At 40.7% G+C, this 20,728-nt stretch overlaps 1 protein-coding gene across 1 annotated transcript in view; it reads right to left on the reverse strand.

The window, feature by feature from the left end:
* Window positions 1-20,152, reverse strand: part of LOC139215357 (solute carrier family 45 member 4) — a 28,983-nt gene extending 8,831 nt beyond the window's left edge. The window contains exons 1-2 of the mRNA XM_070846299.1: window positions 19,639-20,152; window positions 2,018-2,206 (exon numbers count right to left, since the gene is read on the reverse strand). Coding sequence (XP_070702400.1) covers window positions 2,018-2,206; window positions 19,639-19,960 — 511 coding nt within the window. The 5' untranslated portion in view covers window positions 19,961-20,152. The remainder of the gene's footprint in view (window positions 1-2,017; window positions 2,207-19,638) is intronic.
* Window positions 20,153-20,728: the final 576 nt, after the last annotated feature.

Raw genomic sequence — 20,728 nt, forward strand, 5'->3', positions numbered from 1 at the left:
TGCAAAAATACGAGGAGGAAAAAACACGTTTTAGATTTCCCACAGTCAATATCATTTTTCTAAAACAAATTAGTAGTTAACATTAACAAGGGCCGTGTGTTTGGTTGTGTGTGCCTGTGTGTCCACAGCTAATATCTCAAACTACTGCACTATTTATCCATCCATCTATTGACTATACCACTTATCCTTAAGGGTCACGGGGGGGGCAGCCAGTCCCAGTTGGACACTGGACGAGAGACGGGGGAACACCCTGGACTGGTCGCCAATCAATCACAGACTACCTCAGTAATCAGTCTAATATCTTTTGTGCATGCTGAATGACCTCTCGCAGTTGCAGTGATTCATAAGTTTTAAAAAAAACACTTTGACACTGCAGAGCAACAGGTATTTGGCTGGGCTAAAAACAAGCCTTAGCGAGTCGGCTGCAGGACACATTTTGGTCTTTGTTGTGGCTCAAAAACTAACATCCAAAGAAAAGTTTGGTTGCACCTGATATATTATGACACTTGATAAGACTTGAATAAATCCCTGTTTCTGTTATCTTCACCGCCATCTTGACTGTAGGGGGACCAGCTTCAACAGGCGTTGGGCTGAAGTTTGTTCCCCCATCTGTGTATCTATAGAGATTCCCTCTACAGTTGCGGTCAGGAATAGGTTAGGTTATAGTTAGATGAGGCGGAGATCTACACTCTTCTGAGCGCACTTTTCTAATTGATTCTATTTTGAGAAACAGGCCTCATTACGAGACATAATTACCATCTAAAATTCAAAGAGAATAATTCAAGATGCTATATCGCACACTGATATACAGGATCGTGCATCCCTGCAATTCAAACCATGTGGGCTCAGATTGAGCACAAGAGTGCTGTGAACTAATCAATAATGTAAACTGCATTAAAGTTAGATGTGGTCGACTTCCTTCTGCCTGATTTGATACACAGAGGAAGAAAATAAGCTGATAAATTGTTTGCCAACAACACTTCAAAAGAGATTTGTACCAGAAAAAATGACATTCAAATTACATAAAAATGGGCTTGACTTGAATTTGAAAACACATATTGACCCCAGAGATCAATATCTGTTTGGCATGATTGACAGCTGATCAATTTGTTCGATTGGATTGGATGAAAATGTCCTTGAAGTGACATCTGGATGATGTGATAAGCTGACGGTCAGACTGAGAGTAGCATCGGACACAAATGTAAAGCTTTCAGAAATTGATGCTCTACTAAAGCTGTCCTGTTTTTTCCTCTGTAGCACAAGTGCATGCTGGGTAAAACAACAGTGCTCACAATGTCAGAGTTTGGGGTTAAATTCCCTCCTGGGCCGCGGTAGTCTCAGGTGGTTTAGATAACAGCGTTCAGCAGATGGCACAAAGTGAACCTCTGTATTTTTAGGCCGACATGTAACAACAACATGGGAGGAAACACAGAACTGGAATGTTTCACAGGGTTTTGCACTTTAAGCTGCAAATTCTGGACTTCTACATGATTGTTTTGCTGTTGTTGTTTTTTGTTTGTATGTAAATAAAATGTTTCTTCTGTGACAATGAGCTGTATGCAAGTCCTGAAATATGATGATCCGTGTTCTGTAGCATCGCTTAACAATTATTTAAAAATAAATAGATAAAACTAGCAATACCGCCTCATGGTTATGTGCCTCTGCCAACAAACCAGTCAAGTTGCAGTTTACATCCAGTTTACATGTCTGTGCAGAATCAAGATTAACGTCATCATTTTGGTATCCAGCCAGATGAGAAATATGGCACATGGTCACAATTCTTGAGTTTTTTCCTGTTTTTGTAGAACATTGTGGCGTCACAGTGTTGTTGAAATTTTTGCCAAATTTGAAGAAATTCCTTTAAGATGATCTTGAGATATCATGTTCATGACAATGGGTTGGAGGTACAGACAGACAAACCCGAAAATACCTCCGGCTGCTACTGTCGCCAGCATGAAGGCATGAAGAACTCAAAGAACGCAGCCACCTGGTTGTTGAGTGAACAACACCTACTCACCTATCAGCGACCCATTCAGAAACAGCGCCACTCCAATCAGTGTTCCTATACAGAGAGCCAGGATGAACGGCCTCCTCCTGCCCCATCGCAGAGTGCAGCGGTCGCTGGCCGAGCCAATCAGAGGGGTGAACATGAGGCCGAGGACCGGACTGAGGAACCACGTCAGACTGTAGTACTGCTCTGGAAGACCTGCACACACACAGACAGAAAGATAAGATATTAGCCACAGACGTTGACAGGCACAGAGAAGTCTGAACTCTACAGTAAACAACTGAGATTTGAGCATGACGTTTTTCTGTCGTCCACCAGGGGGTGCAGGTAACATCCTAATGGTAGGAGTGAGAGACATAATTTCTAATTTTTTCAGTTTAATTCTGCATTATGCATCAGAAAAACTGCAATAAAGTGACTAAGACGATAACATAACTGCATTTTGAAAACAAAGAAATAAAACAAGCAATTATGTGACATTATACTACATGTATGACCAATGTTTTTATCTTCTTGGTGTTAAAGGCAGACATTTGTTAAAATACACACACAAAGGTAAATCCACAGCAACCATGAGCGACAGGAGGATTTATCTCACCCTGGATTATTACACAAAGGACTGAGGGAATGAAGAGGAGTGTGGAGGCTCTGGGGTCAAGTTTCAACAGACACAACAGAAACATTCCCAGCAAATTTGTCCAACAGGAATATTATGAGCTGACAAATCAGTGAAGCAAACATCTTTATCATGCTTCTTTTGAAAACGTACAGAAGCTTTAAAGTTTTGTTGTCATTGTCCTGCCATTTGTGACAATAACTGAAGCGATGCTGGTGAGGACACAAGTTGTTTTTGTTGAGAGTATTTCAGATTTCAAAGAATATCCATTTCCTGAATCAAATAGATTGGACTTGAACTTAACCTTGGCTTTGTTACTGTGCACATATTTAATTTTGTATATTAATTTTCCACTGCCGGAAACCAGGTGAGGATCGCAAACACACACGTTGCGTGACAGGATTTGAATTAGCGTGGATGAGTAGAAATAGCTTTAGCCAAACAGACACACACAGGATGCAGCAACATAATGGAAACACATACTGTTCAGTATACACGCTTTCAATAGCTTTGAATATTATCAGACAACACCTTCCCAAACGATCACACATCTGTCACCAACATAGCCAGTTCTTAATTAAATCAATGTGTTAACAGTTCTTGTCTGTTCTTGTAACTCGTAATTAAAACATTCCTCACACTGAAAATAATGGTTTTTTGGTGTGTCCATTGTTTGTTGAACTAAAGCCTGGTCTCACAGTGTGCTTACACATCAATTAAATCAATCATCACATAATGAAATCAATTATAGCCATCACATGCCTATGCATTATCAATGCCAAAATGACTAAATGACATCAGATGACGCCCTTGGACACAGAACCATGATTTCATTGAGCTGCAAGAGGAAGAAGAGGCGGTTTCTGAGGAGGAAGACGGTCTTTAAGCTAAGTGAAGTCAGCTGAAGCTCAAATAATCAAATCAGGACTTAATCTTTGTCTCACTGTCAAACTGTTGCTTAATGCGGCTCACAGAGAAAGAAGACATTAAGTGCCATTTGGCCGCCACACTATCCTTTGAGTAAAGAGACAAGAGGGACAGACAATGGATATATCTACTCTTGGAGTCTGTCCCAATCCGGATAACGTCTCTGCCTGCACTCTGAAGGTACGCCTGCCTAAGTTGGCTCAAATAATGATCAACAGCTCTGCTTCAAGTTTGAGAAATACGCATTTTAACTTAGCAAACTTAAGAGGCTACTATCCTTCAAACAAAGTGTTTTTCAGATCAAACAGAGTCTGAAACGCCTTTCCAACATCAGAATAAACAGGGTCTGCACCTGATGATTGACCTAAAACAAAAAGAAATTAACAATCTGACAAAGCATTGATGTGAAAAAAGTTTAAAAGGGAAGTGTATCCACCTTCTCTATTATATGTGTCATTTACAAATTAATATATTCACTAATTTCACTTTTAACAGAAATTTGATTATGTGATTCTAACAGGCACAATGCACAACACATTTAGTGCACCAGATATAACTAAAGGCCAATTTGGGGCAGGCATCACAAGGCTAGGGCAGTAAACAATCTATTAACTGTCAAAATAACTAAAAACTATATGCTGAGATGACAAGAATTCATATGTATTTTATATCTAAAAATATGTGCTTTATTAATCTTTAAGCGTCGGTGAAGGTGTATTTCTCACTGCTCAAGTATTTGAGTGTTTCACTCTGTCTGGTGCATTTTCCCAAAATTATCCCTTAAAGTGATTTCAGTGGTGACAGCAGAGGTGTGGAATTGCTGCAATTCAATATGAGGAAGACGACACTGGCATTTCATTCTTCAGTGAACACATTAATGGAAATATGGAGGAAATCTGCCGAGTGAGAGTGAATTGATGGTAGCCAATTAGATTGAGAAGACATTAGGCTCTTACAAATTTAAAATGCACTTTCATATTTCTCAAACAGGCTTCTTAAATGAGACAAACATCAATAATGGAGTGCCGTGGTATCTAATTAGCAAGAGCTTATCTAAAACCTCCCCATCTCCTGCACGGATCCATTAACGGACCTTGATTAAGTTTCTGAATGCAGTCTGAGGTGTGACTCAGTCCGTCTGGACAGTTTACCTGCTGACTCAAGCAGGACATCCAGTAGAAGAATTTAAGTGGTTCTTGGCTGCAGCACAGGAGACATAAAGCTAATTTGGTTGGTAAATTTAGGAAAATCTTGCATGACTCAGCACAGTCAGTGTCCTTGAGTGTGATGTTGATGGAGCTGATTTTCTGGAAGTTTTGGAAGGAGTTGTTTGTTTGCAAAATGCTGCAGTCATGTGAAAAAACATTTTCTGCTGCAATCGCGGTAATTTTCATGTTTTCACTGCTGTGAATGAATCACATGTTTCTCTGTTGCTGTTATGGTCTGTAGACCAGTGGCTGTCTGAGAAGGAGACGCAGAAAGTCAACAACATGGTTTCCAGTGATAAAATTGTGCTGCATCGTTTAAAGCGCTGTAACTTCCCGATTATGCCAGGTATTTTCCCGTCTGTCTAAATGACGTGTGATAGTCCAACTTCAAAATGTGACAAGTTAAATACATATGTGGACCGACTGGCCTGAATATAACATTGAAAAGGAGCAACACTTTACACCTTCTGCTACAAATTTCAATTTAAATGTTTGGCTAAAATCTGCCATGAATACCGGTGTTAGAAGTGTATTATAAAAGAAAAGTGCAAGCCAGAAAATGAATCACAGGAAAACATGGTTTTGCAGGCATTGTGAAATTATTTCTTTAACATTTTTGTCTTTATTCATTGGTTGGCAGTAGTGAAAAGACAGAGAACATGGGGAGAGAGTGTGCAAAGTGTCAAAAGGAGCACTTGCAAATTGCAAAAATTGCAAATACATAGCATGCATCATAGACCACTAAGCCCCAGCACTGTGCTTTGCAGGGATGGACCACTGCAGAGGGGTGAGAGTGAGAGAATTGTTTTTGGCTTGTTTGTGAATGCAAAGTAAAGACCTTCACGCAAAACGAAAGGATTATAATGCCTTTCATTGTGATGTAGCTGCAGGCAGAGGCAAGTTAGTTCAAGTCTACATTTGGCCATTTTTTAAAAAAATGTTTCTGTAAGCAGAACAAGTGAACTGCAGGTGGGTTTGGGGCCAAACAAAATCCTCCAAATCACATCATCATAATGGTCACTGAACACCCACCAGCAAGTCAGGTTATGACGAGTCAGTGGAAAGCCTTGTTAGCTTTGTTCAAATGGAAACTGATTTGATTGCGACACGTCTCATCACTGTAGCAGCTGCTGTCATGAATCATTTGAGTCAGGTGCACTGAACACTGCTGAGCTCTGATGCATTAAGGGAAAATAATCCATAAAAATATCAGTCCATGGCCTCAAACTGGACTGCAACTAATGATACTTCTCATTATTATCGCTCGCTAATAGTTGTTTTGTCTAAAATGTGAGAAGTGAGTAAAGGGCAAGATCATGTCTTCAAATTCCTTGTTTTGTCCGAAACCCCAAAATATCCAGTTTTCTATCACATGAGAAAAAGAAAAGAAGAAGCTAGAATCAAAACGTAAAGTTTTCAAAATTATTAAAACTGTTAATCAAATATCAAAAAGTTGCACATTACTTTTCTGTTGGTCAACTTATCAAGTCATTTACTATTATTTATTCTTTGGTATGAGTATTTGATACAGTATCTGATAGTTGTGACAAACTTTCTATAACTTGTTATTGTGATATTTCTGTTATTCTCTTTTTCTCTAGAAACTGCACACACACAGAGCTGTACAGCTTTCTGGTTGCTTATATAAACTTTCCTTGAAGCATCCTATAGTGTATTCTAACTGATACACGACAGTGATTATAAACACACAACCAGTGATATTCATTAAAAGAAATCCCAAATACCATCTCACTGACTTTGCACTGTATTTAATCTTTTGAGTGGCAGTAAAGTACAGAGTCATACCGGAGCGGCACATTAGTGCTTTGCCCTCACTTGAAACTTTACAAGAATTGTTCCTGCTGTCCTGTACGACTGTCGACCTCTTGTGTTTCTCATGAGCGAGCTTGTAAACAGGGCTTGACCCCTGTCGCCGTGGTGACCAGGTCTTGGGAACCTTGTCACCACGGAGACTCCATCACCTTCACTTCCTTGCTCCTAATATGGCATTGACACCGGGCTTCCTGTTGTGGGATTTTGTTCAAACTACGGAAAACTGTGTTTCTCTGAGTTTCACTTTTATTTTTCTCCCCTTTTCTGTCTTTCGCTCTGTCACACACAGCTATACATAAACACATCCGGAAAAATAAGACACTAGTGTGCACGTCTACTGCCTACAGACACACAAACCCATACAACAGGCACATACACAATACCTGTTAAAGCTCAAACAGTGGGTCTGTCATAAAGCAGGAGACAAAGCAGCTGATAGGAATCTGTCTGTCTGTAGGTTTGTCAACATCAAAACAGGAAAACAGTTTCTAGTAAACAGTTCCCACACACACACACTCATAATACAGAAGTCAACACCTAATAAATAAAAACATGTCTCTGTTCCCACACACACAGATGTCCAGACTCACCTACAAAAATAACACACACACACACACACACACACACACACACACACACACAGCTGAGTTCCCACACACTCCTGTAGGTACAAAAACACACACACACACATACAGGGAACAATACTGAGAGAACAGAAACGCAGGAAGTATTTCAGAAAGAGAGAAAAAGAAATGAGTGGAGTAAGAGACAGGGAGGGAGGAAACAGAGAGAGAGAGAAGGAGTGTGAGAAAGGATTAAGATCAAAGACAGTCAAAAGGGGAGGACAGCAAGAGGGAGGATAAGGTGAGAGGAGGACGACAGAGAGGGAGACGGCCGGAAGGATGGAGACTGAAAGAAAAAGTTCATATTCGAGCTGGCAGACGGCTTTGAGTGTTGTTGATTGATCGTGGGAAAGAAAAATCTGCAATCTGCTCCATCTATCATCAAAGTGCTCGTTTTACTATGCACATTTCCTCCACACACACACACGACCACACACACACACACACACACACACACACAAACTAAATATGGAGCTCAATGTGTGACTGCTGGCGTACAGACTGCCCATTCATCACATCACTTCTGCGTACACTGTTTTTCTCCACGTCATGCCTGCACTCAGAAACACAACAACATTAAAGCTTTGTGGTTCCTATTATTTTTTAACCGTGAAATTTTAGATTCGACATAGCTTGACAGAACTGGGGAGCACTCTTACCGAAATCTCGGTGTGTGACATTGTAAAAGCGTGAAAACCGAGATTTTGTGTTTCTAAAACACTTCAGCAGGGGAAATCAATGCATCCCTTAAAACACACTGCAGCCTTTAATTTTTAAAAAAATGATGCCCACTGTTTCCATCTTCAAAGCGGAGTTTAAGATCAGTTGACATGAATACTATCAGTCTTCCTACCTAAGCTGCAACATTTCTGAACAAGGATTACTTTGTGTCCATTTTTGCACATGTATGATTTGTTTTAAAATTGTTTCCTAGAGCTATTTGTTGAACTTCGTCATAGGAACTGATGAGACAATTGTGTTTAACTGGTGAGACGTATTTTTAAATCTACATACAAATCCAGCCCATTCGGGAGGCTTTTTTGGATGAAGACTATGGGCTTTAAACACTAAAGCTAGCTAATATTCAGTTTCTTTACTGTGAAAAAGAAACCAGCAACAAACTGATCCTATGAACAATTACTGCCTGTATATCTAAAGCCTTTCCCTGTGGGCCACAGAGCTCCATTGTTGTTTAAAAACATATCTGTGAGTCACACTGCTGCACTGAGTGACACTTTCATTTAATACCTCTAGCACTTTGTTTTCAGCCAATCCCACATCATCCTGTTGGCATTAATACTGACAAATTAACCTTTTCTTTAAAAATAAAAAACATATTTGTGAGCTGTTTGCAAGACTTGCACCATCAGTAGAAATAAATGGGCCACAGACAGGTTGACAGATGGCCGTATACATTGTTGGTTTTAGTCTTGTCATGGGTTTTGTTGCCAATATATGTATATAAAAAATAGAATATTGTTGATCTTATCTTTTAATCAATTTCCTTCTTGATATTTTTTGCTTACTGTGCAACTCCTTTCAAAAACATCTCAACCGACAAACTGGCAAAATGTCTGTTAGTGTGGAGACGCCCCTTTGGAAAACAGGTTAAGTTTTGTTTTAGGTATTTCTAATTACATAGTGAGAAAAGAAATCACATTTAAAAGCCGTCATGTTCCATTAGGATACATCTTTTTTATTCTCTGAGGTTTTCCCTTCACATCTCATGATAATGCTGTGTTTCTATCCAGCAACAAAACAGGCCATCACTCCTCACATCTACATTTCTCATCCCTCCTCTTCTCCTATCACTCCTACTCTCACACACACAATGAACTGAAAGTGACCAAACAAAAGTCCAATATCTCCTTCCAGCTGCTATAAACTCCAAACTGCAATCAAACACTGTGACTGTTTCTTAAAAGAAAAGACAAACATCAACCCCATTCTCTCGTTCTTTCCCTTCACCTCTCCTCTCTTTCTCTCTCTCTGCACAAAACAATCCTTTCATATCCTGCGCTGGCGTGAGAAAACCACAAGAAAAATGACAAGCGTCCCGAAAAGAGCCAGGGAAATGGTGTGAAAGTGAGAGTAGGGCAGAGGTCGTGAAGGGAGAAAGTGGGCAGGAAGGAAGGAGGGTGAGAGCGAGAGAGTGAGAGACAGAGAGCCAGAGGAATGGAGAGGAGGAAGCAGGTGTTTTTGAATAAACAAAACAAGTGGACTGAGTCAGGTGTAGCATTCAGAGAGGAGGAAAGAGAGGAAAGAAATGTGACATATGGAGTTTGCAAGCAGATTTTAAATATTTACATCCACATTTTATTATTGATAAGTTACTGGTTGGAGATTTTATGCCAAAACTAGCTGAAGACTGCAGGCCCATTTCTGTCTCTGCAGCCAACTAGATTCCTTCTTGTTCCTCTGCTAAAAAAAAAAGGGTCAATCGATGTAGGTTTCCTCATGATGACATTGCTACATATAAACCCTCTAGCCCCCTGAGCCAAGCCAGTATCCTATCAATCTTCCAAATGAGCTTTTTCACCATTAGACATTATGTTATTTTGCTCCCCTTCCATCTCATTACTGGTTACTTTTTGCTCTTCCCTCTCCCATAACCTTTTTTTTTTTTTTTTTTTTTTTTTTTAAGTGCTATCGTTCATTTGCCTTCCACTGGGGATTCACAGGAGGAGGCGGGAGCACCATGAAGCCTCGTGTGCATCACCAGCATCGGCTTCCTATGTCTCCCAACTATCTGTGGTGTGTTACTGTGTGGGGGGTTGAGTGAGCAGAGGGCATTAGCGCTAACGGTTGCTAGAGGTTAAGTGGGCATTCCCATTGGAGAAACAAAAAAGGAAAGGAACACGAATGGAGCCCCCTTAAACAATAATCTAGAAATAATAACACTAAGAATTAACCCAGAGGGTTATTTTTGTTCATTTAAATCAATTTGTACATTCATTTATGACGATCTGTGTAAAAACAAGCTCCATTAATTGATTCAAAGTTGTAAAATAATAAAACATTAGTTGGAAGATAACATTTTATAGGCACTGTAAATGCTGGACTAACAGCCTTCTACCCAACACAAAACATCCTGCAGATATTTGTGACACCTAGTGACCCAAACACTGCTGACATTATAGCAGGTAAAAAGCTACCAGCTTGAGCTACCTGAGCTACCTGCTGGTTTCATCTTCAGCCAGGAGTTATGCTTTCAAATGGTGTAGAGACAGAGAGAGAGGGAGAGATGGTGGGAGAGACGGGAGTGAGTCACTTCCCAGCAGCAAGAGATGGTGAAAACATCAATCACACAGCAGGCGCACACAGTCTTCAGTAAATACAGACACAAGGCACATGAGCTGCACTGCCAAGGTCATCATTAACAAAGTGCCTCATGGGGTGAAATACTGCGTGACGTGTGGCTGTGTGACTCAGCTGATGATGCATCAAATAAATGCAGAAAAGGAAGAGTAGTGGTAAAAGAATCTCAAGAAAAATGTAACTGAAATGCTGCAGGACAATAAATGTAGCTTCAAGCAGCTTTTGTTTTTGAAAAAAAAAAAATAACATACTATTTCATTAATTATCATCAGTTAATTTCTGGGCAATCATTTCCACATATTTCTTATTCTTAATTGTTAGGAATAAAATTGTCAATGAGATTGTCAATGCCATCCTTTAGAGGGCTTCACTTTGCGTACACACACACACACACACACAAACACACACACAGCTTTATATTGAACGGAAACTGGTTTTTAAATTGTCCATTCAGCTCATTTAACACAAAACAGGGTGGTTGTTATGCACTAAATGTGTGTGCATGAAGCAAAATTGCATGAAGTCTGCATGTATGCATGCGCGCACACACACACACACAGCTGCTTCTACTCAGCAGAGTTATGTAACAGCACTGCAGTAAACTGGCTACCTCCTACTGAGAGACACACAGAGGGAAAGACTGATGCTGAGACAGAAATTTAAAGTACGAAATCTGGTGAATTCATAGATGTTCAAATTTATTCATTAAGTTCTATTTCAGGGACTCTACCATCAACCAGCTACAAAAATACATGACCGCATGTGAGTGATGGGGGGCTGAGACTGACCTATCACACACAGGAAGCTCCAACCAGCAGCACTGAATGCCCTTTCACTACCAAAGAAGCGATCAATGACGCCAATCAGCAGCGATCAATCTTATGTAACCACAAATAGAGTCGGTCAGCTAAAATACTCCTGATAATGTTGAATTCAGGTGTCAATTAGAAATGACTTAAGGATGTTTCCCTTCAACTCATAAAGGACAACTGAAGAAAACGTATCAGGTTAATGGTCAAAATATCCATAAAACTTCCATTTCTACATCAAAAAACACCAGAATATGATGTGTTCACATCATACTCTTCAAATGTTTGGAGTTGAAGAAGAGCGACTACATGCAGTATGAAGCACAGGAGGACCAGAGGGTGCTGATGTGTTTCTTATATTTTCTGTGTTTGGATTCATGGGATTCTCTTGTGGTTTGTTTGAATCATTAGCTTTGCAACATCTGTGCTACCTATTTTTACATTAATTCAGTGCCTTTTTTCTCTATTAGGACATTAGGAGACGCACTTGACATTGGTTACTTTGTTTTCTACCCCGAGACAAACCTCATGTTGACAGAAAGTGACATTGATCTGAAAACAGCCCACTACTTTTCTCTAAGCAAACAGACCTAAATTACTCCCACCTTCATAATTTTTAGCTGAATATATGACAAGATTAGTCTGTCAGTATCCATCCATCCTTTCAGTCAAACCCACTGAGTGAGAGAGAGCAGATGTTTTTCTGTTTCCCTTCTTAAATACACACACACACGCGCACACACGCGCACACACACACACACACAAAATAACCCTGAGGCCAGCCATTACTGCTTCTCTCACCGACTGCTATTAGGCCTGTTTGTGTGTGTGTGTGTGTGTTTGAAGGTTTTATAGATTTTCTAGTCTGTTTGACAGACTAGTGTACTACAGTCCAGCTTGTTCTATATTTTATGAAAATAAGCAGATCCATCCATCCATTTTCTATACTGCTTATCCGTCAGGGTCGCGGGGGGAGCTGGAGCCTATCCCAGCTGACTTCGGGCGAGAGGCGGGGTACACCCTGGACTGGTCGCATACGGAGACAGAGGCAGAGACAGACAGACAACTTTTCACTCTCACACTCACACCTACGGGCAATTTAGAGTTACCAATTAACCTAATGTGCATGTCTTTGGATTGTGGGAGGAAGCCGGAGTACCTGGAGAGAACCCACGCTAGCATGGGGAGAACATGCAAACTCCACACAGAAACACCTTCTTGCTGTGAGGCAACAGTGCTAACCACAGCACCACCATGCTGCCCGAAAATAAGCAGATGTCAAGTGGAAAAATTAGACAGTATTCATATACAGAGTCTATATCCTATTTATTCTTCATGCTCACACATTTCTGCACAGTAGCAGTGACATTTGGTAGTTGCAGGATGTCAATATAAGATTGTTATATCTAGTGGGAATTTAAGTGCAGTTATGAGTTATCATTATGAATGTCAGAGGGAGATTCAAACATACACATGAGAATTATTTGATTGAGCAGAAGCTTTATGTCCCATTAACCTCATGCTGAGATCACTGCGGAGCTCAGAGTTACCGGCTGTGATGTTCAAGCTGTAGGTGAAGTGTTAATGCAGTGCGGCTGTAGCGTTTACTCTGATTGGTTTTCTTATTGGGCCTTCTGAAGGCCACGTGAATCTTATTAAACCAAACATCAGTGATGGGAGCTCCATAACCAACCTGCACACTTGCAGGTGTTCACAAAGATTAACATCTGACTTGTTACATATGGAAACTCCATCTGGATGTTTATGGCGTGAAACAGTTTCTATCATTTCATGTGTATTTGAATATGGTACATATTTATGTGCAAACTAAAAAAATACATAAAAACCAAATAATTTCATAGAACATTTAAATATAAAAGTGAGTGTCTGAGTGCTGAACAGCCCCCGCTGTAGTGTAGAAGATGTACAGTTGAGTCATAAAGTAATGTCAGGTGCACAGTATCCATCTTAAGTCTGCTAACATTAGCCACCATAGGCTACTGCTCATACCACACCAAGTCGAGTTGTAGCATAAAAACACCTCAGAGTTAAGCTAGATGTGTGCAAGGATGATGAAATTTTAAATATTTTATGATATTCTATGATTTTACGATTAAATGGTTAAAAGATGAACTGATTAAAATGGTTTTAACTCATGTACACTGTGTTTTACCCTCATTTTACCTTGTATTTATATGATATGTTTTACGCTGTGCTGTTTCAAACTTCCCTTTGAGGACTAATACAGCGAATGACTGATTATCAATAACAATAAGAATAATTGTTGGTTACAGCGCTTGTTTAAAGAATTTGCTTCCCCTGATGTTTCTTTGTCCCTCATCATCACCTGAGAGCTCGGTGGTGGTTTGTTTTTGATGACTTCACCTCCCTGGAGGGGGAGGGGTGGGAACAATGTGCTGACAAACAAACACACACACACACACACACACACACACACACACATAATCAGTTCTGCATTCCTAACATATCCTACTAGCACACACACACCTAGCTTATGGCCTGATGCGTGGGGAAAAACACACACACCCACATGAACTTAAAGCTGACGCTGCACGCATTTAACACCACACACATGAACAAACACACATGAATGTCACCTGTACCACAGATCTGTTTATGGCAGAACCCTCTGAACGACCCCCTCATGGTCCACGGACAACAGTTTGGGAACCACTGGCATCAATCATCACATTCTAGTGTTGCTGTTTGTCTTGTCTTTCACTGCGTCTGTATTTCACCGATGACTCCCATCCTGCAAAGCTGGTGATGTTGGCAAATAAGGCTCCTGAAAACCCTTTTGTGTCTCCATGTGTGTACAGTGATAACATTAATAAATGAACACGTTACTGCAGCGACTATATAAAGACCTATAAATAGGAAGACTTGAAATACCTGACTAGACTGGTGTTGGACTGGTTTGCTTCTCTCTCTCTCTATCTGCGGGCAGAAGTGTCAAAAGATAACTGAGGAATGAAGATCATGGTTAAAAAGGCCTCAGAGGGTGGAAAGAAGACATTTCACACCGTCTGTGGCTTCTATTTCTAACCTTTTCTCACGTATCTGTGTATCAAGGTTTTTCTCTTTCCACACACTGTATTTCATCTGTCCCTTGATAAATACTTGTGTGTTGTTGCTACCCCACTCATGCAAAATTTTATCCATTTATCCACCCACTCTGTCCTCCATCCACTCTGTCTCATGAATGACTGGGTCAGATTATGGTGATTAGTCACTGTGCGACATCAAGCCAGTCTTTTATATAACCCTGTATTACTCGGTCTGCAAGGTCATCTGCTAGATTAGACCAGCTAACATGATAGGATCGCTCCGTGGATTAGTTTACCTGGCATGCTAGCATAAACAATGCAAGATCAAGCTGATTTGCTGGACAATAAACAGCATGCAACATGTAGCATGATATCCATTGCATGAATGCTGCATGCAGCTAAAAACTGAGATGTGAGAAAGTCGATGGGGTCATTGATGTCAGGCTACAGTGTAGCATTTAAAAACCCCGGATTTGGTAAGTAATATTGATAGGAAAAGTAGCTACAGAACTGCAGAAATTACAAAAGTAATACACTTTTATATGATAAAATATCCAAGAATAGGGGGAAAAGAGCTGACATGCCATTTCACACAAATTCAAATGTCATGAATTTAATTAGTGGAACTAGCTAAACTGAACGCGAGACAAGATCCGGGCATGTAAATATTACTGAACAGTGAAAGGTTTAGCCAAGGAAATCAAATAAATTAAAAGGTAAAGACACTAATACAGTGAGCCGAGGCTTTCAGTCACATAACCTGAATGAATAGAAGGACATTTCCTGTTGGATTGCAGTAATCTCCTTTAGTAAAGCCAAGAAGGCCTCCAAAGAAGGATAACAGTGTTGAGAGCTGCCAGCCCTGGACTTTTTTGGGTACCACATTGGTGGCACTGCATCTGCTGCGTGCACAGCTAGTTGGTCAAAGGAGCAAACAAACAGATTAAGAATAAAGACTAATGGTGAAAAAGCGTCCTCTGGTTCACCTTCAGACTCTGCTTCCTTGATACACAACCATACTTATGTTGTTGGAAGTGAAGAAAAACGACATTTAGGATCCAATAACTACTGAAACGAGTTGATTTTTATGAAGGACAGGTTCAAATTATCTCATCACATTAGCTGTTTCTTCAGCTGTTTTAAGAAAATAAAACTTTTACGATATGATAGTGACCAAAATGAGTTGACAGGATGAAGATTTTCGCAAAGTTTCAACATTACGTGGATGCAATTTAACAAATGCTTCACTCTACATTCATGATATTTTACTCTCTGGGATAATCTCTTACCTCACTTACCTCACTCTTTGTCACCTAACCCCAAATTCTGCTATTGTAAAGTCAATTTTATTCTAAAATACTGCCTGGTGTCTGCGGGCATTTGACTTCCACAAAGGGCTTTCGTGTCTAATAACATCCCTCATCTGAATGTCCTGAACTTTGACGTTTTTATAGATAATCCAACTGTTCCTGCTGTTAATATGAAGCTTCTGCAAATGAACATAAATGTATTAGATGTCAGTTCGACAGCTTTTTCCCTGATTTGTCTTCAATGATCCTCCGTGATGCTTTAGCAGCTTTCACTGTGTCATTCTGAGCTCAGTTCTGAGAAACCTTCTTATGTAATCAACCACGCAACCAAAAAGGATGACACAGCACGCCGTCTGCACACATCACCTCCTCCATTTGTTCCACTCACTCACTCCTTTTCCTCCTCTCTCTCTCTTTTCGCTCCTTATCATCTCTCCTAATCCCGTTCCCATCATGGACTCAGTCTCTCTCTCACTCTTATCTCACTTTCAGCTGCATTAAGTCATTAGGTGATGCTCTTACTCAGGACAACTTTCAAACTAGAATTACCGCCTCGTGGTTGTACGTCTCTGCCAACAAGTCAAGTTGCAGTTTACATCCATGTATACCCAAGATTAGTGTCACCAATTTAGTATCCAACCAAATGAGAAATATGGTCACAATTCCTGAGTTCTGGTGTTGAATAATGGCCCTAAAATGTTTTGCAGAACATTATGAAGTCACAGATAAGTTGACCTTGGAAGTTTTGAATATGAAATCTTAGGCTTCATCATTTTATCCTTTTAGACAACATCAGACGTTTTGAGGTGTCATGGTGACCTCTGACCTTTGACTACTGTCTATTCAGTTCATCCTTGAATCCAAGTGGACGCTTGTGCCAAATTTGAAGAAATTCTTGAGATACCGCATTCACCAGAATGGAACAAATGTACAGACAACCCTGAAAACATAATGTATCTAATATATGTCCCAGCCTTCAGTGGAAAAAGCCTAGTTTGTCCTAGTATGAGTGACTGCTGCCAGCAGCTCAGAGACACAACACAAAGGAGCTCTGCGTGCCCTCCACACAAGACCTTGTAAGGTAGAAGTTTGTTATCCTTTTTCTGTGTTATGTAAATATGGGCTCCTTGACCAAACGGTGTCTGCTGCACACACACACACAAAGTACACGCTCTCTTACTCTGACCCCAGTGTTGTGGGGGTTACACACACAATGGTTTCACTCAGGGCGAGCCAACCAGCAAGCTTACCAGCTATCCAGCTAATTCCAGTAGCTACAGTCAGTCTCCAGCTTGCATGGAGCATTAACCACATGAGGGGGGGGGGGTCGATATTTGTTATCCCAAAACTTGGACCTCTGCCCGCAGAGTTAGTGGGGGGTTTGTTTTCATCTCACAGTGCCTGTTTGTTTATCTGTTAGCAGGCTGAAACCATAAATGAATCCGCACAAAAACAGCCCTTGTGGAACAGTTGGTCATGATTGGGTGAAGAGGTGGGGGTGGGGGAAGTGCTGTGTCTGGTGCTTCACATCTGAAGGACTGAAGTGGTTTCTGAAGAATTGGATTTGTGTGATAAATTCCAACCTAGTGAACTGATCATGGATGCATAAACCAGATCTGGAAAGTGGCGTCAAGTTATTCTAAAGAAAGCTGCTTGGGGAAGGAAGTAAAATCTTTGCATAATGCCACCAGGAACAGACCTTAAACCTGCTCTGATCAATATGTTTACATTAAAAATGGATCAAATGGCTAGCTGAGTCGCTCATAGTGATGAACACACAAAGAATTATCACCAAACTCTGAAGAGCTCCCCTGTATCTTGTAACATTTTAACCACTGTGACGTATCTGTGTGCATCTCCTAATATACAACGAATTAGAATGAATTTCAAACTTGTTGCACTTGCAAGTCTTGACAGCTACATTGTGTGTGGAGGTCTGCGCTCTATTGAGTGTAATCTACTTCATAATTCATTTATTGGAAGGCAATCCTCTCTACCTAAAAGGTCAGATTGAACAGCACTCAATTAGCCTGACTTGACTGGATTAACTCTCCATATCACTGATGAATCTCAGCTAGGCAGCAGAGTCACTGCTCCGGCTGCTTTTGATTTATTTATTTCAGTGGACTAATCTCCAGCAGTTTTACCTCCCAGTGGCTCCAAAATCTTCTAAGAGGGGCTCAGACACAGACAAAAAAAAAAAAAATAGGGCAGCGAAATCAGGGCTAAAAATAGAACGAAAAACAGGCAGCAACTCCCCTGGTCTGATACTACCACAGGAGACAAGCCTGGTACAGGGTTATAATAATTATGGTTTAAAGGTACAGACTGTTTGCATGAATGCCACCATTATTTATTACACATTAGACAATGCATTTATAGCATAGCACTCTCTATGCGTAGAGCTGAAATCTTGTTAACTATCAAACAGATCTCAGTCCCATCCTTTCGAAATAACAGAAAGTTGGATGTGTGTGTTTCAAAGCTCGGTTCCCTGTAGCGGCTCATCTTGTGCGAGGCAGCCAGGAGTCACGGTGGACACAGAACGACCTGCCACTCACGTCGCCTTGGTTATGTAAGCTAGGAGATCACGCTACGCCACTGACGGGGGAGGAGGGATTTGGAGAGAAAAGGAAGCAAGAGAGTGAAGGGGAGTTACATGGGAAGTGACTTTGAATTACAAACAAGGTTACGGCTGTTTCAGCCTTTTATCTCCCTCCCTCCCCCTCTTTCTCTCTCTCTCTCACTCACTCATGTTCTTCCCTCCCTCCTCTCCTCCTCTTCACTCTTCACACCCTCTGCATCTCCCTTAAGGGCTCCAGTGTGCTCCAGACAGAATTGGACTTGGCGAAATCTCAAAGGCTGTCAAAGGAGACGCCGGGTGCAAATGACAGTACACTCACAGCGTCTGTGTGTGTGTGTGTGTGTGTGTGTGTGTGTGTGTGAGTCAGAGAACAAGCTCGCTAATCTCCTAGCAGATCCACTTGAAGTCCATCTGAACAAGGTGAACAGAAGGTGGTATACTTGTCTTCTTCAATGCCACAACAACAGGACAAATAACAAGACTCCATGTTCCCGACCACAAACTATCAAACTGCACTGTGTTTACAGTCATATTGGACTTCTTATCCTACTCCTTCCTATTAGGAGGGATGCAATGCTCAAGGCACAATGAGAACTACTATTTATTCTTCCTCAGTTAGATGGTTGCAGCTTCTCCACTGTGAGGATTTTCTTTTTTTTTACTTAACAATAACAAGATATTTATGAGACGACAATGCCCAATATATGCTTCATTCTTGACACACTACAGACTAAACAATTCATCAATTAACCAAAAATGAAAGTAATCACGAGTTATAGTCCCATTAGCCATATTTAAGTCTTCAAAACATTTTGAATAACTGAAATATTTTATTCTTGAAAAGACTCTGATCAAGGCTGTTGCTATGCCGTGCATATTTGCAGCAAGAGAAATGTGTTAACCTGCTCATTTTATTATTAAGTAAAACTGCCCAAGGTCATTTTTAGCAGGCATCCAACCTGTTTGCAGAGGTTTGGACAAGAGCTGAAACAATTCATTGATTACCATTTTAATTTACTTCTAGGAAAAATGCTAATGTTTAATTGGTTGTAGCTTTTGGACTGTGGGGACACTTTTATAGATCAAATGATTCATTGATTAAACAGAGAATAGTTGGCAAATTAATGAATAATGAAATTCATCATTAGTTACAGCAATAGTTTTGACACTGTTGCTTTATGTGGAGTCAGTGTATCGTAACAGACGGCCAATTAGCAGGTGTTCAGACTGTGACTTTATCTATAATAGAAGTATTTGTTTAATACATGCACCTGTGTTTTTATATAAATTCAGTATATATGCTGTGGATCTGTGTGCGTGGACTCTTAACTCACCTATCTGCAGCAGGACAGGTGTCACCAGCGCCGTCTCCATGGCGTAGCAGAACTCCCGGCCGAACATCACGGCCCCATGCATCACCCATCTCTTCACGGGGATGCCTTCGACCGATCCCTCGCTCGCTGACTCCTCCCCTCCTCGACCTCCTCGACCTCCTCGACCTCCTCCTTTACCCGATCCATCCGTTTCGCCTCCTGCCCCTCCTTTCTCCTCGTCCGAGCCTGAAGCCGTGGAGTTTTTGGCGTTAACCCCACCCACCACAGATCCGACCTGCATAGCGTCAGCCTCTGTGTTCTGGGGAGGCATGGTGGATGGCATGCACGCAATGAGAAAACAAGCGCACCCCTTCTCACACGCCGACAAATCTGAGAAAAATTACCTGTAGCTACCACAGAAAAATCAATACTACTTCCCTGCTTCCAAAAAATACTTGTATCAAATCACATGTAGTTACTTTAAAAACTAGTAGTGACTTCCTAGAAGTAACTTAATTACAAGCTACAAATTGCAACATGTCCTAGTAACTTGCTGGTTATTACTTCTTTCAAAGAATAATCACCTGTTAAAGGTGTTCAATAATTGATAGAGTGCTGACAACAGTAGGCCCTTCTAAAATTAAAAAGGCTATGGATTCTATGTAAATGAAGAAAACTGATCTATCATCTATTGATCTAGCACTGACTTGACTTTCCAGATCTGTTAACGTACAGAAAACAAAAAAAAAAAAGCAAGTCAGCAATCAGATGTCCTCTAAACAAGTTGCTTCAAACACTGCAGCTTCAAATTCAACACGTTTTAATCCTCCTCTCTCTTTTTGTTTCCCCCCAGAGTCGGAAAAAAATAAAATCAGCTTTCCAGAAGCTTGTAGAAAATCCCGAAAAATAACGGAAGCTGTTGAATTTTCACAGGAAGAGTGTGAGGTACATTCCAAGAGTGAGTTTGTGCATTTGCTTCTTTCTGTGCGTGTCTGGTGTGTGAGAAAACTCTGTCAGCGTTATTTGGTATGTTGGTATGTCAGTGTTTGCACGCCTGTGTGTGTGTGTGTATATGTGTATGTGTGTGTGTGTGTGTGTGTGTGTGTATGTG

The sequence above is a fragment of the Pempheris klunzingeri genome, chromosome 16 (assembly GCF_042242105.1).
Source record: "Pempheris klunzingeri isolate RE-2024b chromosome 16, fPemKlu1.hap1, whole genome shotgun sequence".
In the NCBI taxonomy this organism is placed as follows: Eukaryota; Metazoa; Chordata; class Actinopteri; order Acropomatiformes; family Pempheridae; genus Pempheris; species Pempheris klunzingeri.